This window comes from Jaculus jaculus, chromosome 12, assembly GCF_020740685.1.
Source record: "Jaculus jaculus isolate mJacJac1 chromosome 12, mJacJac1.mat.Y.cur, whole genome shotgun sequence".
Taxonomy (NCBI): Eukaryota; Metazoa; Chordata; class Mammalia; order Rodentia; family Dipodidae; genus Jaculus; species Jaculus jaculus.
This window is the reverse complement of record NC_059113.1, coordinates 27,922,888-27,948,091: the sequence shown is the minus strand read 5'-3', so window position 1 is coordinate 27,948,091 and position 25,204 is coordinate 27,922,888. Positions and strand designations below refer to the sequence as shown.

The following is a 25,204-nucleotide window of genomic DNA, read 5'->3' as shown; positions in this document are numbered from 1 at the left end:
AGAGTGGAAAGTGCACGTATCCCAGGCCCTGCATGTAAGCAAGCATCGATAAGAAGGGCTCTGCTGCTGGACTAAGGGTTGAGAATCCATCACCTCTCTCTGTTCTCCATAGGCACAGCAACCACCTCCTTAACACCTCTTCCTAATGCCTTCAGGCCAGCATCACCTGCTTCTAGGCATGGTCACAGGAAAGAAAGCCACATGGAGGATGCCACCAAGCCTTAGACAGCCCTGTGTAGACTTCCATTCTTAATTCAAAGAAGCTGACATTTCCCTAAGATGGTAAACAGCATCAGACAAGAATTGTAGCTTTTTTCTTCCTGTTAATGGAAAATACACACACACACACACACACACACACACACACACACACACACACACATGCACTCCTATTTGGACATATCAAAGGCTAATAGGAAGTTGTAGTGAACAGTGGACAATGAATGGCTACCTTTTGGGAAGCGGCTGTCTGCTCAGTGTGTATGATGATCCAGGAGGGGGCAGTATTGTCAACAGAAGCTGTTGATGGGAGGGGAAACCCAGAGTGTAATATAGATGCATCCTGAGTGCACTCCTCAAGAACAAGACAGATATAATCACACTGCTTTCAATCTGCCCTTCTATTCTTGTTCCTTTTTATCTGATTTATGGACTAATTATGTATTCAGTATCTCCAATCACTCAATTTAAGAACAAAGCAGGCACAACATGTTGAGATCTGCAGTGTCAATAGCTTTGTGAGAAGCAGTTCATATAATGTTACCTCTTCCATGTTTTCAGGAAAAAAATCATGTGAGGCACAGGGATAATTTTCCACTCAAGTCTATTAAGCAAACATATAGAATGATGAGTATATAAGGAAGCATAAGACCTGTCAAAAAGATGTGTTAAATAGCATCTACAGAGAAGGCAGCTTCCCAGAATACTCGCAATATGCCTGGGGGTGTTACAAATGGAGTCTTGGTAGACTCTTAAATTATTATGGAATGGCCCATTCATGAGTGAGGTCTTTATTTTTGTTCAAATAATAAGATCATTGTGATTAAAACTATTCATAGGTATTTATATTTATTGAGTTGTTTTCTAGCCATTGCTGTTTGTATATGTCTATATGCATGCATATGCATATAAATGGTTTGTATACATACGGGTGAGCATGCATGTGTGTCTGTAAGATCAGATGTGATTTTCTAAGCAGGGGAGGCCATGGGGATAATCATGTTAACTTGGGAGGTTCCTGTTAAGTGTCTAAGAAGAAATTCACTTATGGAAGTCACAGAGGAGCCACCAGTTGTCAGGTGCCAGAGACAGTAACGAATAGTCAAATGTGTGATCTCTAATGCACCATTTAAACCAATGCCATATCCACGACTTCCTGTCAGGATCACAGTCTGCTTCATGACTAAAGCAATCTACAGTCAGAATTTGTGTCCTAGAGAAAATAAATTTTATGGAAGCACTATCCATAAGAAATTGCCTCTCAATGTTATTGCCTGCCATACACACCGAAAGCCATGGTGCTGTCCCAGATGCAATGGAAAAACAGCCCGTTTTATGTTTGATGAATCTCCATATATACCACATCAAACCCAGCCCCAAAAGAAGGTATTTCTCATGTTTGTTTTATTTAATATATAATTTAAAATCACATTAGTAGTGTTCAAATGAATCTATTGCTTCCAACAGTCTGTTTCCTTAGCGTGCAATTCAGATCACCAAAACACAAGCAGAATAGCTCATTTCTTTGGGTTTCTTGTAGGTTGCAAAGAGCAATCATGCTAATGGTTACTTTGCAACTGAAAAAAGGTTTTGTTAAGACTGACTTGTTTGTAGCATAAAAACAATCATCAGGTCTTTGCCAAATAGATTACATCTAATCCATCTTCTGGTGTACTAGGTCTTTAAATATTTAGGATGTCCCTTCTGAATTTTCATACAAGGGTGACCATTTCCCAGCCCCTGCTTGAGACAGATACCCAACATGGATAAAATTATCTTTTAATTGAGGAGAATTTATTCCCTTATCTTTAGGCTTTGTTTGGAAGCAGCTTTGGAAAATGGTAAGCAATTTCCTTCCTGATTTGATTTTCAAAGATTTGCATATACACTATTTAAACAGAGAAAGAATTGTTTTAGAAGATGTGTGTTCTTTATTGAATTGACTCTTTGGTACCCTGCAGTCTATGGCTGCAGGCAGTAGGCTGAATTCAGAAGGCAACCCATTTAAGCATTCTCTGTGTTACTTAGAATGGCTGTGGTGGCAGTGTAGGCTCTAACTTGGGCTGTGCTTAGAGGAAAGCCACAGGGAGTAGCCATTTCCATGGTGCAAGCCTGAGATCAAGTGAACCCACATTCCTTATGCTGTTCATAGGAGAGCAATGCAGCAAGCTTTGTGCTTTCCAGTCCCACTATGGAATTGGTGCCCCTCACTTGCACATCCTAAGTGCATTGCCTAAAATATGATGAGAAAAACATCAAGTTTCCAGACCATAATCCATTTCAATGCAAGAAGCTATATTTCATCTCTCACATAGTCAATGCTACTTCCCTTTTATTTTTATTTAAATCCAAACTTATTAAGGTCACTAGCTATAAAACCAGAAATAAATAGATTCAGATCTATATTTTTCATTCAATAGTCATGTGTATTTAATGTCTTTGAACTATAGTTTTATCATCTGTAAAATGAGCCAATTTTGTTTGTAAGGGGGTTTGCAGATAAAATGTTAATAGGAGCCCCTTTACTCTTTTAGAATAGCTTTCTTTTGGCTTCCTTGACACTTTAAATTTTGTACCAGTTAGCTTTAGATCAGAACTGTGATAGCAATAGGTAGTTTAATATATAAGTGTTAGATCTTGCACAGTTAAGGGAGCTGGTGAGGTCAACTGTATGAGGCTGTTTCTGATGGGTCTAGGATAAGAAGAATGAAGGTGTGGAGAGGCCAGGAAAACTACACAGATGGAAAAGTAGAAGCCAAAGGGACAAACTAGAGGATGTGGATGTCTTTGTGCCTCTAGCCTCAGTGACACAGTGACCTGCAAGGTCAGCAGGGTTCCTGCAACATGTCCCTGTGTGATAGGGAGACAGCATCCAGTGAGAGCTGGAGATGTCTGCAGTCCTGGCTCCTGGCCAGGCATCAAGCTCAGGCTACAGATCCACTGATAGCTTTGCTCAGTGCTAATGTGTCTTTTACTCTCCCAACCATCTCCTTTCTGCTTATACCATCTCCAGAGAGGAACTGGCTGCCATTATGACTTTAAATTCATGAATACGTCCATGACTGTGGTCTAGTGGCTTTTTCCTTGCCTTGACTTTTCTGTAATTTGTGTTGACACTTTGAAGCTGGCATGGCATAGACATGAGAAGCATGGCAAACGGTCAACCTCACCATGGACTCACTTGGCTGCTAGCAATGTACTGTCTGCGTTGAGGCTCAAAATCTATGAATGTGCTACCTAGACAGCCATTAACAACCAGCTCTGATGGACACAGAAGTTGAATTATGTGCACTGTTCCTACAGGAACAGGTAGAATTCATGGAGATGGAACTTGGTGAGGGCAACCAGGTACAGCAAAATCACTGAGTACAAAAATCTGGTGAATGAGCTTTGTCTTACAAATCTCTAAGAAAGAGATTTAGCAGAGCTGAGGGATATAGCAGATCCCATATGGCTATGAATTACAGTGCCTCAGAGTTGACACACCCACACACTCACACTTGTTTACTGAACGCTTTAAACGTAACAATAGGCACAAGGTCTATGGCTGTCCTCTACTCGGCACTGATGAGGCCACAGCAGGGAGCCATCCATTGTTTCAGGAAGTCATAGGCACATAGGAAATGCTACTCAGAAGATAGTGCTGGTGAGGACCCAAGGAACGTGACCACAAGCTAGACTCAAGAGCTCTGTGCACGTACCCACAGGATCCAGCCTGCTCAGCAGAGCCTCTGACCACATGTTGACTTTCTCCAAGCGTTTCGGATATTGGTCTAAATGGGAATACTTGTGCTGAGAACATGTGAAAAGCAGAACTCAGACTGGTGGGTTGAATTCAAGTGACTATAAGAAAGAATCTACAAGATTCCAGGTCACTAGTGGTGTTAGAGTAGATACAAAAATACATTGTTTGTTAAAGATACAAGTAGCCAGGCATGGTGGTGCATGCCTTTAATCCCAGCACTCGGGAGGCAGAGGTAGGAGGATCACCATGAGTTTGAGGCCACCCTGAGACTACTTAGTTAATTCCAGGTCAGACTGGACCAGAGTAAGACTCTACCTCGAAAAACCAAAAAAAAAAAAAAAAAAATACTGCAAGTACATACTTCTACACGAAAGTTTGGACCAAAACCTGAAATGTGAAGCTTTTAAAAATTGATTTTATTATTTTTAATTTTTTCTTTATTTTTATTTATTTATTTGAGAGTGAGAGACAGAAAGTGAAAGAGGAAGAGCGAGAAAGAGAGATTGAGAGAGAGAGAGACAATGGGCATGCCAGGGCCTCAAGCTGCTGCAAACGAACTCCAGATGCATGCGCCACCTTGTGCATCTGGCTTACGTGGGTCCTCAGAATTGAGCCTCGAACCAGGGTCCTTAGGCTTCTCAGGCAAGCACTTAGTTGCTAAGCTATCTCTCCAGCCCCAATATGCAGCTTTTAAAAGTAGAGATTTAGGGGCTGAGGAGATAGTTCAGCAGTTAAATGTACTTGTTTTACAAAGCCTGCTGAACCAAATTTTATCCTCCCAAGAACCCATGTTAGTCAGGGGCAAAGAGGCACATGTATCTACAATCCCAATGTACCAATGACAATGGGACATGGAGCCAAGAGAATCTGAAGCTTATAGCCTGCTTGACTGGTATTCCTTTGGCATTGGCAAGAGACTGTATCAAAGAAGGGGACAGACAACTTGAGGGTGCCCTCTGAACACAACACGAATGCCATGGCATGCACACACCCATAAACATGCGCGCATGCTCCCTCCCACACATTAATTAACTGACATAACAGAGATTTCAAGACTCTAATATAGATTAACTGAATCTAAATCATTGGGAGTAACATTTAGACTGTCTTTTGACAATGCCTTCTTGAATCTCACCTAGCAATTGGGCAGGGTCCTATGCTAAAGTGCTGGCAGGAGAGGAGACATTCAGAGGAGAGACACTTGTGTCCTCTATGTCCTTCAGACTATTCAAATAGTGGACCCTGAAGGATGAAAATTTTTCCCTGAATCACACCACTGTAGTGTTCAATAGCAAATTCCTTCAAATGGAAATATTCCCTCCTAGGGAGAGGAGGGAGACACAGCAGGTCAACAAGTCTGGGAAGCTGGAACTTGAAAGGTCATAAGACTTCTCCCCAAAGTTACATAAAAGGTAAACAAAAATTGGGAGACTCTCAGACTAGCTGAGCTTCCTAGAAGTTGTGCTGTGTGCTGCAGAGATGGAGCTTCCCACCTGTGCTGGGATAGACTTTTTGGTGATGCACCTGACTTGGAATCAGCCATGCTCTGTTAGTCACCCCAATAAATTCATTGGTTCATCCAAACTGATTTTGGTGCGGTTGTGCTCTGGTCTGTCATCCATGGCTTATCTAGGATGAATAGTGTGTTTGTTTTCTCTACTGGGGAAAAAAAAGGTTTCATGCAAAAGAGGTAAAAGGAAAGCCTGAAGCCTGGACAGCCAAAAGAGAAACTTGTCTAGAAGGAAGAAATGCCATGCAGTCTGACAACTTATATTAAAGTTTGGTTAGCATATGCATATTTCCTAGCCATTGTCTCATCTTTTCTATAAACCTCTAACAGTGCCACAGGATAGGCAGAAGGAAACTAGGAGGCTTTCTTTACCCTATGTGGTGCAACTGTAAACAGATCTGTCCTTTTTTTCTAACAAGCATTCAGGAAGCCACTCAGCAGGTTTCCGACTTTAAGCGCTCCATGACAACATGGAGAGGCAAGGCTGATGACCTCAGAGGAGCCATTTATGCTTTGGGGATTATTTTTCTACTCACCCCTCACTGGTTCTGGGGATCACTAACTTAAAACCCACAGCGCATAGGTTCAAAACACAGATCTGACTCCAACTAGCTCCGTCATTTCAGCAAAAGCCTGTCCTTTAACCTCGTCATCTTTTGAGTCAGAGTAATGATAGAATCTGTTCCTGGTGAGAGAGAAATTCCAGAGGCGTCAATATTACCCTGAATGAATGACAAGCTGGGGAAAGACTGAAAGCTTCTCAACTGCTGGCCACATGTAATTAAAAAAAAAATAATAATAAGGATGTTAGAATGTGGGGCATGGCAGATACTGTAATGTATGCAATGTCCCATAAAGGTCAGGACTCTTGTAATAACCATCATGTTACTGGGAAACTGACCAAAAGGAGCTGATGGGAGGAAAGGTTCTATTTTGGCTTACAGTCTCAGGTAGAAGTTTCAGCGTGGTTGGGCAATGATAGTAGAGCAGGGGCTGGACATCACATTTTGCCACAGCAGCCAGCAGGAAGGAACAAGAGTGAGCTGAGCTCTGGCAAGGGTAAAGCTGGGATATAACATCTCGAATCCCATGTCCACCTCCTCTTGCAAGGCTCTACTTCCTAAATTGCTACCAGCTGGGGACCAAGCATCGAACCTATGTGAGGCGATGGGGGACTGGTTTAAATTGCCACAACCCTCTTGGCTTGGACCTTTTGAGTCTTGGTCCACTCCATAGACCATGTCCATTCTTTGGAGTTCCCGTATCTTTTCTTAATCTCTATTTCTGTTACTAACCACGTGCTTCAGTTTCTTGTCCTGGGCCACAAGAACCTAAAAAGCTCCCTAGGTACCCTCCAGACTCAGATCTGCAATAAGATTTTGCAAAGTGTAAATGCACAAATGGGAGAATAGACAGAAATAGCCCAACTGTGGTTATATGTGACAGATTTTATGTTTTTATTTGTTTGTTTTTGAGGTAGTGTCTTGCCCTTGCCCAAGTTGACCTGAAATTCACTATGCAGTCTTAGGCTACTCTCAAACTCATAGAAATCCTCCTACCTCTGCCTCCCAAGTGCTGGGATTAAAAGCATGCTCCACCATGCCCAGCTATGTGACAAATTTAATAGAACTCTCAGCTTTCAATTTTCTGTGTGATGGAGGATGACAAATCCACTTAGAGGACAGCTTGATTAATGGATGTTTAAGAAGTGTAGAAGCAAGAAATAACTCAAAACCAAATACATTGTTTTTACTTTTTTATTATTAATCATCCTTCAACATAGCCCCAACTTTAGTGAGCACTATAACTCAAGATAGGTAAAAATCCCCGAGTGTTGCATGGTTAGCAAAACAATATGAAGTTTATATTATGGCAAGGAAATACAATAAAATTGCAGAGTAAGAGCAGAAAATGGTTGAAGAGAAATTTCTAGTTTGCTGAAGTTTCTGTGCAAAACTACAATAGTCAGTACAATGACTTTTTGTAAATGAATATCTCTTAGAATTATTAAATTTCTATTTGTCCCTTCCTTTTCAATTCCCACTATGAAAAGGCAGCACTGTGGCTGGGGAGATGGTTCAGAAGTTAAAGGTACTTGCTTACCAAGCCTGTAAGGCTTGGCTTCAATCCCTGTGCACCCATGTGAAACTGGATAGACAGTTGTTTGCAGTGACAAGAGACTATGGTGGATACACACACATGCACAAGTGCACACATTGTGCACACAAATACAAACAAATACTTTTAAAGAAGCTGCAAAAACTTTTCTGAGTGTTTACAGTTCTTCATCATTACATAACCAGGAGTCATGCCGTTTTTGATTTTTTTTTTTTTTTTTTTTTTTTTTTGAGGTAAGGTTTCACTCCAGCCCAGCTTGTCCTGAAAGTAGTCTCAAGGTGGCCTTGAATTCATGGCAATCCTCCTACATCTGCCTCTGGACTGCAGGGATTAAAGGCATGTGCCATCACACCTTGGTCAATATTTGATTTTCTTAATGTCTTATTCTTATACATATACCTAATACTTATGAGATTCATTTATGTTGTTGAATTGTTTAGTGCATTTGAAATCTTTCTAAGTTTTTTTTTCATTCTATAATTATATCATAATTTTTCTATCAGTTCTTTGTTTGATAGAAATTTTGATTGGCACTTAGTATATTATTAGATTTCAGCATTTGTAGTAGGTGTGAGATAGTATTTATTTAATTTTCATTTCCCAGGATGCAAATGATGTTTAGTTCTTTTTTATGTTCTTATTGATCATTTTTACATATTCCTTTATGACATATCTGATCAAGCAGTTTTCCCTGTAAAACACTGGATTGTCTCCTCATTATTGATTTGTCAGTGTTAATTCTGTATTCTTGACAAAGTTCTAATCATATGCCTGCCTTCCTGTTTGTTGTGGAACTATTCTGCCATTTTTGTGAGCCAGTGAGTTTAATTCGGATTACTCACAGAAGTAATAATATTCAGGCTGGTACTGAGAAAACAAGTGAAACTGAAGTAGAAGGAACCTGCTGTGCTGCTCCAGGACAATGGCGGGGGTGTCCTGAGGATAAAACCCCACCCACTGGAGGCTCTGTGTGGAGAAATTCCAAACTTACTTGAAGGAAGAAAGCCCAGACTGAGGAAATTTCCCACTCAGAAACAAACACCTTGGGAAATGTTTTACCAATGTCAGACTTGAAGGCATGATGAGACTTCTGCAAGGGGCCTGACTTCATCCCATGCTTGAACCAGAGGTTGGTAGCATGGTTCCCGTGGTAATGGTTTTGAAGGCATTAAAGATGCATGATTGAGATGGTTATGGAATAGTTCATCATGGTTCCAGAAAGTTTCTGAGCTCAGGCAATTTATGGTGGGCCCAGATCCCCTGTAAGACATACCTGAGAGGCCACTGCTGTGAAGGTGAGCTTAAGTTACAGTGGAGACCCCAGGATGCGAGAGATGCCAGAACTATAAGATGTCTGCTGTGGAAAGATGCAGATCCACAGTGGAATGGCCCCAAAGCTAAAGGATGGAGCTACCCAAGCTGTTTGGAGCTCAGATGTTCTCATCATGAGTCCCTGGTGCCAGACATGTGAGATTTGGCGTTAGCTCTGCTAGGTCTTGCTCCTGCTTTGATCAGATCATTCCTTGGTGGTTCCCCATTCTTTCTTTGGGGTTGGGAATATAATTTTATGACCTATAGGAGTTTACAGTAAAAGAGTTTACCTGAGCCACTGAAGAGACTGCATTTGTACTTTCAAACAGTATCAGAACTGTTAAATATTATTAAGACTTTAAAATTTAGACTAAACAAATTTTGCCATATGAGGTGTCCACAGACCTATGGAGACAAGGAGTGGAAGATTATGATTTAATTTGATATGTTGACATGTCAAGTTGACAAGGAATGGGCATATTATAGCTAACTGGTTTTCAACTTGACAGAACTGAGTCACCTCTATGGGACTATCTTGATTAGTTTAGTTGAGGTGGAAAGTCCTACCTTAACTGTGGGCAGCATCATTCAATGCACATTTGTCTCGGGCTGTATAAAAAGGAGAGAGCTGGCTGGGTACCACCATTCATCGTTCTCTGAGTCCTCTCCATGAGTTGAATGTGGCCATCTTTCCTTCAAGAAACTGCCTTAATGCCTTCTCCACCATGATGCACTGCATTCTGAAAATGTCAGTTGAAATAATCCCTTCCTGTGTTAAACTGATTTTTGTAAGGCATTTTGTTCCAGCAATAAGAATGTAAGTTATACAGGCAACTTTACCAGTAGTTGTACCATTGATGAAAATGTCTTTCTACACACTAACGACCATTAACTGCCTATAAATCCTCTGGGAGGGATGGAGCCTCACGGGTCCCTTCCACTCTGTGATATATCACTCTATAACAGAATGCTGTTGAGACCAATATTGTACCGGTGATCTAAGCTACTGAGAATTTAAGAGTGTCAGACCATTTAATGCCCAGAAGAATTTAATGCCCAAAAGACAACATTCTAGAACCCTCCATTCCATCCTGCTGCTCTTACATTCTTTCTGTCCCTTCTTATACATTGTTTCCTGAGCCTTTAATGGGGGGTATCAATGACTCATTTGAAGAGGCTGCACTGTTTTCTTAATGGTGTCTTTTATAAGAAGGAAACTTTATATTTTCTGAGATCCAATTTATTCTTTTTATGTTCAATGCATTTTCTTTTCTAGGAAATATGTGTACATCATAAGGATATTTTTATATTTTCCTACATGTTTTATAGGTTTAACTGTTATATTTAAATGCATAAACAGTGTTAATTTTATTGTAACAGTTACTTTTCTTATTGCTGCAAATAAATGTCTGACAAGAAGCAACTTAAGAGAGGAAGGGTTTATCTTTCCTTGTAGTTCCTTAGGGTGTAGTCCATATTGGAGGAGAAGGCATGACTGCTGGTTATATTGCACCCTCTATCAGGAAACAGAGAGGATGAATGCTGGTGTTCACCTAACTTCCTCCTTTGTATACAGTCCATGAGCCATAGCTCATCAAATGATACTGTGCACATTTAGTGTGTCTACTTCAACTAACCAAATCTAGAATATCTCTCACAGATATGTCCAGAGGTTTGTTTCCATGGTGATTCTAAATCCTGTCAAGTTGACAACTGGAATTAACTATCACAATGTATATTAGGGTTAGAGGCTTTTTTGTTTTTGTTGTTCATGTTCACATATTTATTCAGTTGTCTGTCACCAATGATGGAAGAGCTGTCCTTACCCCGTGTATAGCATTGACATATTTATTGACATTTAGCCTATCGTTTTTGAGAGGGGGGAGCTTCTGGACTCCATCTTTCCCACTGATGCCCAGTGTCCACTCTGTGCTGACTCAACACAGCTGGTATTGCATTAGCCTTCAAAGTAAATCTGAGACTCCTCAATTGTGAGGCCTCAAACTCTTTTGTCTTTCAAAATTGTGTTCATTCAAGGTCTTTTGATTTCTACATGCATCCTAGTCTGTATTTACAAACATCCTATTGGGATTTTAATGTGCTTGCAATGACTCTATAGAACTGATGCCCTAGAAATGTTGATTCTCATAGTTCATGATTATAGGGTTTTCTGTGTTTACTTAGGTTCCTATTCATTTACTTCAAAGACTTATGAATTTTCATTCATGTGCACATTTTATTAAATTTATTCCTAATTCATGAAATTTTAAAATGGTTTTAAAATGTTAACTTTATTCCTAATTGCTAATATTTTAATGTGGTTTTGGGCACTACCCTTCACTTGTTTGAGTAGTAGTAATTTTGTATATACCTTAGGATATTTGAATAAATATCTTCTCTGAATAAAGGCCATTTACTTCTTCATTTCTAACCCGTGTGGCTTTTGTTTCTTCTTGTTCTCTGACTTACAGATTACAATACCATGCAAAAGTACAGTGTTTAACAATATCTAGGATAAGAATGGCATGCTTTAGCTAGGGATATATGCTCCCTGGTAAATTTTAGCATGCAAAAACACCTGAGTTTGATCTCACACTCTCACTCCCCGAAGTGTCATTTTTTTGTTTTTCTTCTAATCATAGGAAACAGCTCATTATTCTGGCATGTGGTGTGATATTAACTTTAGGTTTGTCATAGATTTTCAAATCAAAGCTCTCTTCTATTTTGCTGAACATTTTGATCACGGATGGTGAAACTTGTAAAATGTTCTTTTCTGTATAGGTAGACAATTTATTGCTCCTATGTTTGGCAAGAGTTTATATAAAATGGTACAACATAAATAAACCCTTAATATTTGAGAGCATTTCCCAGAGCAACCCTCCAGGTTTAAATCTTTCTGTGTAGGTAAATTTTGACAACAAATTCACTTTGCTTACAAATGACATTGCTATTAGTTCTAGCTAGTTGCATATTTATAACTTTGCCAGTCTGATATATAATCTGAGATCTATTTGGATATTAAATTTGGTTATAAATTTATTTTAATAACAATATTCATAATGTTCTTATATTTCTAAATTGTTTCTAGAATTCACATTGACATCTATTCTTTTACTTTTATGGTTTTAGTTTCTTTGTTTTTAAACTTCCTTAGATTCATTTTCAGTAAGAAGTAGATTTTAACTTTAATATTTTTCTATGCATGTTTCCTATCTCATTTATTTCTTTTCTTTCTTTTTTTTAATAGTTATGTATACAGCCACATTGGTAGCATCATTAGCCTTCTCCCTGTCCTCCCCCCTCAGAAGGGACCCTCCTCATTGGGGAATGTGGGTCATGCATGATGGGTATAGCCATCAGTTATGGGGAAGAGGCAATGTCTCTGTGCATAATGTCCCAATTTGTGGCTCTAACAATCTCTCTGCCCCCTCTGCTGTGAATTTCCCTGAGCTATGTTGGGTTCATTTTAGGTATACTTCAGTGATGAGGTCTTGGGAGCCTCTGTGTCTCTGGATATCTGGTTTGGTAGGAATTGAGTGTTCTCTGTGTCTGTCTCCTTTACCCTTATGCTGATAACTGATTCACCAAGAAAGCAGCACTCTTGCTCATTTTCCTGTTTCAGCTGGGGCCCTGGTGAGGTACGATGGGCTGATTCTCTCCCCAGGTTCTGCATCCATCTGAAAAAAGAGAAGCAAATTCTCCAACTGAGAGTGAAGTCAGCACCAGATAAATGGGATGATTATTATTATTTTAAAGAGAATTTATAAGCTGTAGACCCTCTTGTAGCCCACTATTGATGGGAGCTTGATATTGGTGAGTGGGCTCATTTTTGGATATGGTTCTGATTTGTTTACAGTTCCAGCTATGGATTCTATTTCGCTGAGTGGATCCCTTAGCCAAATCAAGAGCAGCTGGTTACCCACCATGGCTGTGTGCCATTATTTCACTTGTGTGACCATCATGTCAGGTTGATTGCTGCTGAGTAACTTAGACCACTGGTTGCTTGGACAAATGTTGGTCAATTTCCCCTAGTTGCTCATGTAGCCCCTTCTGGCACTAGACAAGCTAACTGTCTGGGGACTGACTCTCTTCCAAATGCCAGTCAGGTTACTCCATGTTGCATACCAGCAGCATGAGGTTTCTTTGGAAATAGGATCTTACAATTAACCTTTGGTGGGTCATCAAGTACTCAGGCAGAAATCTGTCTTGATTTTTTTCAGTGGATCTCAATTTATATCTGGTATATGGTTGAGTATTTTTATTTTTTTCCACTTGAAGAAACTTATATAGCATTTCCATAACAAGTTTGCTATTGTACAATGTTGTTAGTTTTGTTTTCTGAGAACATTCTTGGTCTACCTTCAGTTCTGAATGATATTTTTTTTCTGGACAGGTTGAATTCAGAATTGACAAGGCTATTTTGCTGTTTAATTTTTACTTCACTTTTCTTTTATTCAGCCATCTTTTCCTCAGGCCCATTTCCACTTGCCCTCTGTTTGCTCTTCCAGGAAACTTCTTACCCAGCTCAGGTATGCAGCCAAGTTACCATGCTCTGGCTTAATGCTTGCTTCTCAGAGAACTCTTCTGACCAAACAGAATCACTCCTCTTTCCACTTTCCCTCTCCTTCATCCTTCCTGCATGTAGCAGAAGCAGCAGCAGCCAGCACATTCACAGCCTTTCATAGGGTTTTTATTTGTTTTCTGGTTATTGGTCTTTCTCCTTGACTAGCTCCATAAGACAATGATTGTCTTATTTTATTCTTGTATGTTGTGATATAGTCTGGGGATCGGACAGAATTTCTGATGCCATAATAGAGGCTTAGTAATGTTTCTCCCATTTTGACTGGGTATATCTGAAGCCATAGGGCCATCTAGTTTTGCTAGACTTGAAAAGACACAATGAATAGTCATATTCTTCTAGCTACTTCAAGGCCCTCTGCTTTATAAACCCTTGCTTGGGAAATATAAACACAAACGTGAAGCATCTCTAAGAAGCTGCTTTAGAAACAGTCTCTCCGTCTTCTTCCCACATGATCTTGTCTTCTCCTGGTGATGGGTCTAAAGATCCACCTTGCACAGCACATCTGTTTGTGTGTTTCCTTTCTCCTTCCAGCTGGGCTGTCTTTCAGCTTGTAGCAGACAGAGTCTGTTGCAGATTCTAATACATGTTAAGAAATTTTTCAGAAATAGCCTAAAGGAGAGAGGTCTTAAGATACTCATAATATGATATTTTACTGAAAATTAATAAGAAAGTTGACACTTGGTTTAATAAGAAGATTCTCCAGTTCCCTAAGGGGGAAAAAAAGGAGCCATATCATTAGGATTTTAACTGACTATTAGATAAAGTCCTCAGTTACCACCAAGGACAATGGTCTTGTGTGGGGAGGTATTCTTTGTCCCTTTTCTGTCTTCATTATTGTTTCAGTTCTTTGCCTTTCCAGGGTGCGAGTGCAGTTTGTATCACTATAAAACATGTCAGCTCTTCCCTTCCCTGCCCACACGCAGTTTGACTGCAGAGTATGAGAACTGTTATGGAAAGGAACAGATCGTTTTTTTTTTATTATCTTATTTTAGATTTGTTGGGATTTTTTAAAAGTGCCCATTTTTAAACATAAATATTCATGTCCTTTGCCAAGCTGAACTTCCATTCGTTATAAAAGAACTTTGATTGGTTGGAGCTCAGAAGAGAACTCACATAAATAGTCGTTACTGTTTATTTTGACAGGATTGATGTAGACTCTGGAGGGAATATTGCCTGAAGCTGGTTTTCATATTTTGATTCTATGCATAAAATAGCAGAATGGATCAGCCCTGGATAAGCATTCAGGCAGCTTCCACACTGGTTAGGATAACTGATTGCCTCTGGATTTGGGGCCAGGGGAATCTCTGAATCACACACATCTATGCACCACCTTCTTCCTGGATTAGCTTGTTTCTTCTTAAGATCCACTGTTGTTTAGACCAGTTCAAGCTTCCAAATTAGGGTGTTTTTAAAATGTAAATTTCTTTCTAAGGTGTGAGTATAGGTGGGAATGGGGTCATGGTTTGAAATGTATGCATGTCTGGACCCTTAGCACAGCTAACTGAGTAAAGTCTTCACAAGTGTTTGGACATCTGTATTCTAGTGTGCTCATCAGAGGTCACACCTGTAGTGTGAAGTCTGAGCTACTGTTACAGTGAGCTGAGATTCAACAGTTGTCCTTTTCTTCTATAAATGTTAATCCATCCCTCAAATCCCACACATGGGTGGTTTCATTTTTTACTTCTGTAATGAAATTGACATATTGATGTTTTGTGGCATTTGGGATCAAACCCAGGGCATCTTACAGACTAGGTCAGTACTCTATGCCAGTCGGGGGATAGTCCTTGCACTGAGCTACAATCCTATCTAGTTTAAGTTGACTGCAAGCATAGTAATCAGGTAGTGAGTACCCAGTTATGTGACTTAAGGAAAACAAAGTCAAGTTATTTTTTATCCTGACCAACCCACCTTACATAGAACATTTCAAATAGGTTTCTCTGAAATGCATCAGACCATAGGGTGTGGTCATCTTCAGGAGGCTCTGTCCCTTGTTCCGGAGAGAGGTATAAGAATGGTCCCATAATGTACATGTTTCTCTCTTCCTCTCTCTCTCAAGCTTTGGTTTGTTTGCTAGGACCTAGGTTCTTCTTTCTTTTTCTGGGTAGTGTCTTGGATTCTTTCAGGATAGAAACGTAGGAAAGAATGGAGACAAAAGTTTGCTTGACAGAGAGCAATAAGCCCACTTACATTCTGCTTGCCTCAGTGGCAAGCTGACTCTTCTTAGAGGATGCAATCCTGCCCTGTGGGATTCACCATTTCATAATATGAGGTTAAATATCTTATCTGGGGCTGCTGTTAGTAGCCAGATACTCAACTGAACACTACCAGCATTTTTCATCAGAGACTTCTTTGCCCATAACCTTAAGCAACCCTTGCAGGAAGTGTCTGGATATCAAATAAGTTTCTCCCATACCTGTTGTGCAGAGGGAATGCTGACAAACAATGAGAGTAAAGGCCACATGTAGTCCTGCATTGCCATCAGAGGTGTTAACATACCCTTTGGAGAGTGCAGAGGTGTCAGAGTCCTGGGAAATTGATTCCCAACTGCAGGGAAATGCTCTTCAGGCTCAACATACAATTCTATGGAGTCCCTGTCCTGTGGGCATGAAGTGGGAGGGATGACTCCATGTTGTCATATAGGGCTGGGCTCTTTAGTACATATCTCCTTTCAGAAAACCTCTACTTGGTTTTCTTTTCAGTTCTGTATAGACTTGTCTTGGGGTAGGGTCCTGGCTCTTTCCCACTTCCCTTGTGGCCTGGCCTAGTGTTCTCTTCCCTCACTTTGGTAATGCGTGTACATTTACCATCTATGCCTCAGAACTTCAGTAGTGGGACTCAGCTGAGACAGAAAGAGCAACACCTTGATTTCTCCTCAAAATCGTAGGACTTACTTGTGACATTTGTTACTGAGGTCACCTCACAAAGCCATAAGGAAACAGAAGCCAACAGAAGTCACATAATATGCATAATGATGACCCAGGCAGCAAGATTTTGTTTAGCTCTTTAAACTATGCTTCATTATTTTCTTTTTAGTAAAATGAAGAATGACTATGCAACTTAGAAGCCATGTATTATGGATTGATTAGAAAGACATGATATGGTTCTGTAATGTCTGGGCCTTCATGATGATAGGAAAAATTGGGGAAAAAACAGTAATAGACATACTCACTTGCTAAGCATTATTTTTTATTTATCTAGAGAGAGAGAGAGAGAGAGAGACAGAGAGAGAGAGAGAGACAGAGAGAGAGAGAATGGGCACACCAGCCACTGCAAACGAACTCAACATACATGTACCCTATTGTGCATCTGGCTTATGTGGGTACTGTGGAATCGAATCTGGGTCCTTAGGCTATGGAGGCAAGCATATTAACCACTAAGCTAGCTGTCTAGCCCACTTGCTAATCCCTTTAATGTACCCTTATACACTTAGTTCTCACAGCAAACAACACTGTGATATTGGTGGGCTGGTCCTCATCCTGTAGGAAGTTGAAGCTCAGAAGGGAGAAATATATGTCACCTCCCAAATCACACAGTCAGTAAAGATGGAGTGAGGGTATAACTCTCAGGTTCGGACCTGTTTCAGCTTCTCTCTGCGCTCTGATGGGACATGCCAATAGAAGGACTTTGTCTCAGTGTGGATCTCTTAGCTGTCTACAACACATGTTTCAGGGTGTGTGGTTAAACATGTTTTGTAACAGAGTTTGTTTTCACGTGAGTTGGTGTTCTAACAGTCAAAGCAAAGCCCATTTATTCCACCTTGGCATCCCTAGTGCCTAGCCCAAAGGTGGTGCTATATTAATGACAGATAATTGCATAGATTTTCCTTTAAGCTCTCTGATGGGAAGTCATACTACATGTGAAATATCGATTGATTGTCTTCCTGGGTATTTACATTTCATAAGAAGCCTTGGGAGAAAAGCCTAATTAATGATCTTTAAAGTTGTACTTCATTTCCACTATTGGAAGGGAGGAGGGGAAAAAAGAAAGTTTTTCTTTGATGTTACAAATTTCGTTGTAGAGATGAAAGCCACATCTATATGTCTCAGAGAAAAAGGCAGAATATCTTTATGCTTGAGTTATAAAATGCCCCAAATCATTTTACTCCCGTTCAAAAAGTGTATTCTTACCCTACAGCCACTCAGAGCATGGGCAATTTGCTTCTAATACGTGTACCTGACACTTCTCCTGAGCTCATTGGCTGGGCTCCAGAGGGAGGGTCCGCGCGTGGCTGCTGCAGTGAAAACTTCTGAAGTCCTGTTAGATCCTCTGACCTCACACTCATGGGCACTCTGGAATTCACTCAGCTGACTGGCAGCAGGGTACAGCTAACCAGGTCTGTCTGTCATTCACAGGTCTGAGGCGCAGTTACAGATGCACCACCTGCAGTGTGTCTCTAAACTCCATAGAACAGTATCACGCCCATCTGAAGGGAGCCAAACATCAGACCAAGTAGGTACTTCATGCTTTCATTCTTCAGTCCTTTCTTCTTGTTGCAGGTAACTGTACCCAAACCTGCTAGTTATTTACCTCAAAATAAACAGATGGAAATCATATCTTCTCATCTTCAAAGCCTTCTTGGCATTTATATTGCTTGAGCTCCTAAAATCTGCCTTGCATCATTTGAAGAATGGCTTCTTTTTCATTTGTATTTCACTGATGGCCAGGGATGTTTAAAACTTTTAAAAATATGTATTAGCCATTTATATATTCTTTTTTCTTCTGAGAACTCTCTCTTTAGTTCCCTAGCTCATTTTTGGATTGTTTTTTTTTATAATAGACAATTTTTATACATGTATATAATGTAAAATAAAAATGTGGTACATATACAAAATGGAGTTTTATTCAGCTATAAAGAAAAATGGCATTATGTAAAAACTGGACACATCTAGAAAAGATTATCTCAAGTGAAGTGACCCAGGCTCAGAAGGACAAATGCTGCAAGTTATGGCTCATGTTATTTCAAAAATAATTCAGCATAATTTTATGATCTTGAGGAAACACTTAGACCTATAAAATTGTTTTAAAATAACTCTATTTTCAGAGTGAACTAATCTTTGATGTTTTGAAGTCAAATTCAATAGATGTTGTTGCAGTAAGCTTTGGGTTGCTGGCAGAAAACACCTGACCAGGAGCAACTACTGGGAAGAATGTATTTATTTTTGCTTGAAGACTCAAGGGAAAGTTTGGGGATGCCAGGGGAAAAAAAAATAATGGCATGAGCAGAGGATGGGCATCACCTTCTAGCCAACATCAGGTGGACCACAGCTTCAGAAAAGTGTGCAAAACACTGACAAGGGAAAGCTGGCTATAACATCTATAAGCTCACCCCCAACAACACACTGCTTCCAGGAGTCTCCAATTCCAAAATTACCATCAGCTGGGACCTAGCATTCGGAACACATAAGTTTGTGGTAGATACCTGAATCAAACCACAACAATTGCCCTCTTGAGTTCTTTGAACATGTTTATAATATTTTTTTTAAATTCTTTGCATTAATTTTCTTTAAGTAACTCATTGGAGGCCATTATTATGAGATTGGTGGTTTGGAGAGAAGATGTGGTGGTGTTGTTACATTCTCATTGCTGGGAGAAAGCACCCAACCCAAAGCAGCTGATGGGAAGACAGATTTTTGTTTGCTTGCTTGCTTACTTGCTATTAGTCTTGAGGGGAAGCTGTGAGATGGAAGGGAAATGCATGGCATGAGCAGAGACTGGACATCACTTCTGCCACAGCACGTGGGAAATAGTGGCAGGAGAGTGAGACGAGTTCTGGCAATGAGGAACTGACTATAATACCCCTAGGTCCACCCTCAGAAACACACCCAGACCTCCTCTAGAAAGGTCCCGCTTCCAAAATCGCCATCAGCTGTGGAGGAAACGCATGGGTTTATAGAGAAAACTTGATTGAAACCACCCCAGTTACCTTGGCTTTTCATATTGGATTTTGCATTAGGACTTGGGCATCTGGGGTTAGTTCTTTGGTTGAGTGTGGCACAGTGGGATTGTGTGAGTGTTTGGATCAGCAGTCTGTGTTCCTACAGTGTAGCTGATCTTGGCTCAGCTAGGTGCTCCTACAGTTCCAGTTGCAGAGAGTCTTGGTGCTGATTCATGGATTGGCTGAAGTGGTCCAGGCTCCAGCAGAGATGGGCAGGTGTTTGTGTCACAGCTAGCAGTGGAGGTGGCACTGGCAGGGTAGTGGGCATGGGTGAGAGGCCAGAAGCCCACAGACCTTTTTCACTCTTCCAGGGTGTATCAGGACTTGCAGAGAAGTCACAATAGTGGGAGTTGAGCACAGGGATCCACGTTACCTCTGACCTTCACAAGCCTACAGTATACACAGAAGCCAGTGGTCTCCCCTAGTGAAGTAACGAAGTAATTTATATTAACAACCATTTCCAATTGAATGGAAGCTCACTCTAATTTTTATCCCCAAAGATTTTCAAATTTTATGAAAGAATGCACTTTTAACTGCTGAGCCATCTCTCCAACCTGATTCTCATATTTTAAATAGGAAAAGGCTGACTGGGCATCATTTCAACTAGATTTATACTATGCATCATTTCAGAGACTACCAGCAGCTGTTAACAAAATACTAATAAAATAAGCATAAAAGAGAATGTCTCAAAAAAATGAAATCTTCTTGAATGCGATTATTTTCATTTCTCAAAAGTACACAGAGAATCATTTAACAGATTTGACTGTATTGAGGATATATGAATAATGAATGACTTCAACCATTGTGTGTCAGACTCTCAAGTGGCCTGGGGAAGAGGAGTATACATGAGCTTTGTTCTTCTGAAGCCCTGCTTAGGCTGGATGGATTGTTCTCTGATAACATGTGCAAACTAGAGCCTTGACAACAGGGAGGGACAACCACAGCCTACTTGTGGGGAAGCTGGTATAAAGGGCAAGCACATGAGAAGGTCATGGTCTGGTTCCGTGCAGTGCTATGTCCCTGGTGCCCAGCATGGCCCTCAGCACATGTTAGGAGGCATGGCAAGTGTGGTTGTTCTGAATGACCATGTGATTTCAAAATAACCTATTTTCATTGTCTCTCCAAATAATAAATAATACAATATACAAACATACAAATTAATGCGTACATTCTAATTAACCTGTATCTAATGAACAGACCGATGGAAATATATGCAATAGTAAATTTTAATCTTTTGGGAGCACATAGTCATTGTCTTTAATAAGTCAGAATAGAAAAAGCAATAGTAACTTGCAGTTGTAGGCATGATGTAGACAAGCAGCATATTGTTTCCAGCTCTAGAAAGAGGGTTCTCTCCCCATCTGTACTTACAAACTCTGTGTGGTGGAACCTCTGCTCTGCGTTTGTTTTTGTTGTCTCATTTAACACCTGTATCTGCTCATGAAATAACCCTTAATGAATCATCTCCCAGGAGCAAAACTAAGGCCAGAGAGGTTAAGTAACTTTCCAGCACCCATCACCCTGACAGCGCAAGGCAGATCCAGGACTGAGGTCAGCGAGGTCTGACTGTGGCCTCTGCTTATGTACAGGCTCAGTCCAGAAGAGTGCCAGTAAAGAATTCCTACGACACATTTTGAAAGATGTTACTTCACCAGGCTTTGCTCAGTGAACATGCATGGCTTCAGTAATGCACATCTCCTCTGTGCTGCCTCTTCTCTTACGAACAAGGTTTGGTTCCTACTTAAAACCCAAAGCTTCCTTCCTTCTGAAGAGTGAAATTATGTAAAAATGAATAAAGGAGCTGCCATGGTCCTGTCTTAGATGCCTGTTCTTTTTGCCTGTATAATCTATTTAGACATCACTTGCATACATGCCCCTGAGTGTGAAGGAAGGGTATAGTGTGTGTTCTTTGACTATCTCACGACAAGGCAGTGAGTCAATTTTAATAATCTCTTCTCTCCTTTCTTCACTCTCTATTCCTATCTTGCTCTGAATAGCATGCCCAGGGCCCTGCACATTTTAGGCCAGCAGTATCCCACTGATCTACACTCCATGCCTGCATCTCAAACTGTAACTTATTTATTATTATTATTGTTGTTGTTGTTGTTTTGAGAGAGGGTCTCACTCTAGCTCACGCTGACCTAGAATTCAACATTTAGTCTCAGGGTGGCCCTGAACTCAAGGCGATCCTCCTACCTCTGCCTCCCAAGTACTGGGATTAAAGGTGTGCGCCATTATGCCTGGCTCTTAATCTTATTTTTTTTTTAATAGTTAACATTATGTGGGTATTAACTTAAGAACTTTCTTCCCGTCCCAATATAATTAAATAAATAAAATTTAGATATCACTTATGTTTCTTTACAAATGTAGGGTTTTGATGTGATGTGATGGAGAGGTCAAATTTCAGGTTTTATTTATTTTTTTTAAGTGTTAAGACTATAGATCCAGAAGCATTTATCAAAAAGAGAATGATAGTAAACCTTGTAAAGTCATATTTGTGTGTGTGTGTGTGTTTGTGTGATTTTCTTGTCAATATTCTGGATTCTGTTTCAATGTTATATTCATATTTTCTTTATCTGATATCACATGACTATATGTGATATAACATATGGCTGTAACTCCTGGTTTCTTTTAGTGTAATCTCCTATTTTGTCTTCTTATTCCAGACCATCTTCACTAGTTTTTTTTTATATATATTATTAAGTAGAAATTTTCTATTAACACATTATGGTTGGTACCATCATTTCTTCCTCCCTGCCCCCATTTCACTGAGGGCCCTCTGTAGTGGGATTGCTGGTGTTCACCATGGGGTTGTGGGCTGTGAGTTGTGAGAGCAGCCATCAGTCATTGCTGGAGGGGGCAGTGCCTCTGGATACTCCCTCCCACTTGGTGGCTCTAACAATCTTTCCACCCTTTCTTCCACAAAATTCCCTGAGACATGGTAGGTGTACTTTGAGTTTACTTTAGTTTGAGCTCTGAACCGATTCTGCATTTCTGCTTTGGTATGTTTTGACTGTCCTCAGAGCCTGCCTCTGTTGCCCTGGCACTGGTTGTCAGGCTTTCCATGGAAGAAGCACCCTTGCTCATCTTATCAATTCCCCTGTGGTTTCACCTGGACCCTGGTTGTTGTGCAGGGGGTGGTTTATCCCCTCAGTTCTTGCTGCCTTCTTTGAAATTAAAACAGATTCTCCAACAGGGATTGAGGTCACCATAGGTTAAATGGTATAAGCATTGTCAATTAGGAGAGATTTTGATGGGGATAACCACTCTTTTGGCCAAAGACTAGTGGGATCTTCTCAATGATGTCTGTGATCTTGATCTCCATAGGATTCTGACTCTGTTCTCAGTTCCAGCTATGGGTTACTTTCCACTGAATGGACCTCTCAGCCAATCAGAGAGCCATTGACCTGGTCTGTGTTCCGCTATTGTACACGTGTGTACATTTTGTCAGGGTGGTTGCTTCCATATAGCAGTGTCCACTGCTAGCTCACAGTGTTCTTGGCCATTTTCCACCAGCAGCTTGTGTACTGCTTTCAAGTGCTATCCAGAAATGCTTCCTTCCAGATTCTAGCTGGATCTCTCAGTGTTCTGTGTGGGAAGCATGTGGTGTCTTCACCAGTAGGGTCTTGCCTTTAATTGTCCGTGGATAACCAAGTGCTTTGACAGAAGCCAGTCTTGTTTTGGAGAATTCACAGGTCTCTCTGATCAACAGCTCAGTGTGGGTTGTAACCAACTTCTGGTACTAGGAGCTACAAGCCAGAGCCAAATGTTTTAGGGGTGGGCTTTGTTCCAACCTCTTTAGGGCCTGTCTTACCAGACTATCCCCACATACATCTATTGCGGGTTGTATCTTTTAGTTTGCTGAAAGGAGGATTGTTTCTATGGTACCAATTCATTCTGTGTTTAATTTTGTGTATATCTCCTCCCACCTTCCATCATCTCCTCAAACCCTTCAATCCCTCTTCTCTGTCCCTCAAGTTGCCTGTTACATATGTAATAAAAATATATCAAACAGGGCTGGAGAGATGGCTTAGCTGTTAAGGCATTTGCCTGCAAAGCCAAAGGATACTGGGTGAGCTCTCCAGAACCCATGTAAGCCAGATGCACAAGGGGGTACATGCATCTGGAATTCACCTGCAGTGGCTGGAGGCCCCGGTCCACCCATTCTCTCTCTTTCTCTCAACTAAATAAAATATATTTAAAAATATATTAAATAATCAACACAAAAAACGGGGCAGAGAGCTGAATAGAGAATTCTTTTTTTTTTTTTTTTTTTTTCGAGGTAGGGTCTCACTCTGGTCCAGGCTGACCTGGAATTCACTATGTAGTCTCAGGGTGGCCTTGAACTCATGGCTATCCTCCTACCTGTATCCTCTGAGTGCTGGGATTAAAGGTGTGCGCCACCATGCCCGGCTAAATAGAGAATTCTTTTATTTAAAAAAAAATTTTTTGTTTTTCTTTTTTTTTTCTTTCAAGGTATGGTCTCGATCTAGCCCAGGCTGACCTGGAATTCACTAGGGAGTCTCAGGGTGGCCTTGAACTTACAGTGATCCTCCTACCTCTGCCTCCCAAGTGCTGGGATTAAAGGTGTGCACCACCACACCCAGCTAAATAGAGAATTATTAATGGAACAAATGGATAATACTCAAAGAAAAAAAAAGTTCAACATCCTTAACCAAGGGAAATTTAAGTTAAAACTATGCGATTTCACCTTGCTCTAGTCAGGATCACCATCATTAAAAAATCAACTGACAATTCTGGCAAGGTCGTGGGAAAAGAGGAACACTCATTCATTGCTGGTGGGAGTGCAAACTTGTAAAACCACTATGAAAATCAATACAGATGCTCCTGAAAAGAATATAAATAGAGCTACCAACTGACTCAGCTATCCCTCTGTTGGGCATCTACCATGAAGGCTCCACTCTTCACTGTAGAGATATTTGCTCAACCATGTTTCTGGCATCTCAATTCACAATAGCTAAGAACTGGAATCAAACCAGATATCTATCATTTAGTGATGGGATAATGAAGGTGCCGTACACATACACAACGAAGTTCCACGTCGCAGTAAGGAAAAGTGATGTAATGAAAGCTGTAGGACAGTGGATGGACCCGGAACAGATCATAATAAGCAAACTTACACAAGCACAGAAAGACAAGTGCTGTGTGTTCTCCCTCATCTGAAGTGCCTAAACTGTAACTGCTTGAGTTGCAGGAATCTTCACTATTTTTGACTGTCTTTCTACATAAATTTTGGAAGCAAGTTATCAATTTCTTCAAAAACCATCCACACTATCCAATCTTCCACAATCATGGCACCCACGAACACTAATTTATATCTTCTTTAGTGCTTTCAGTTACGTTTTATAGGTTTCTTTGTTGCAGGCTTACATATCTTTATTTAGATCTATTACAATGATTTGTTGTTTTTGAGATGGTAGATCATTTTAAATCATTGATATTTTGTAAAATGAAACCAGATTATAAATTTGATTTTTTAAAAAGTTTTATAATTCTAATATATGGCTGGAGAAATGACTTAGTAGTTGAGGTGCTTGCCTGCAAAACCAAAGGACCAGGTTCAATTCCCCAGGACCTACATAAGCCAGATGTACAAGGTAGTGCATGCATCTGGAGTTCATTTGCAGTGGCTGGAAGCCCTAATGCACCCTTTCTCTATCTGCCTCTCCCTCTCTCTCAAATAAATAACTAAATATTATTTTAAAATTATAACAGAAAATGTATCCAATGGCTTTGTTAAATTTACTTTACAATTCTAATTAC

General features: G+C 40.3%; 1 protein-coding gene across 5 annotated transcripts in view; it reads left to right on the top strand.

The window, feature by feature from the left end:
* Positions 1 to 25,204, top strand: part of Zmat4 (zinc finger matrin-type 4) — a 430,717-nt gene that overhangs the window by 357,163 nt on the left and 48,350 nt on the right. For 4 of the 5 annotated variants that reach the window (XM_045131370.1, XM_045131373.1, XM_045131374.1 and 1 more), the window contains one exon: positions 17,838 to 17,934. The exons of the other annotated variant lie outside the window; for it this stretch is intronic. In XM_045131370.1, coding sequence (XP_044987305.1) covers positions 17,838 to 17,934 — 97 coding nt within the window. The remainder of the gene's footprint in view (positions 1 to 17,837; positions 17,935 to 25,204) is intronic. 5 annotated transcript variants of the gene reach the window in all.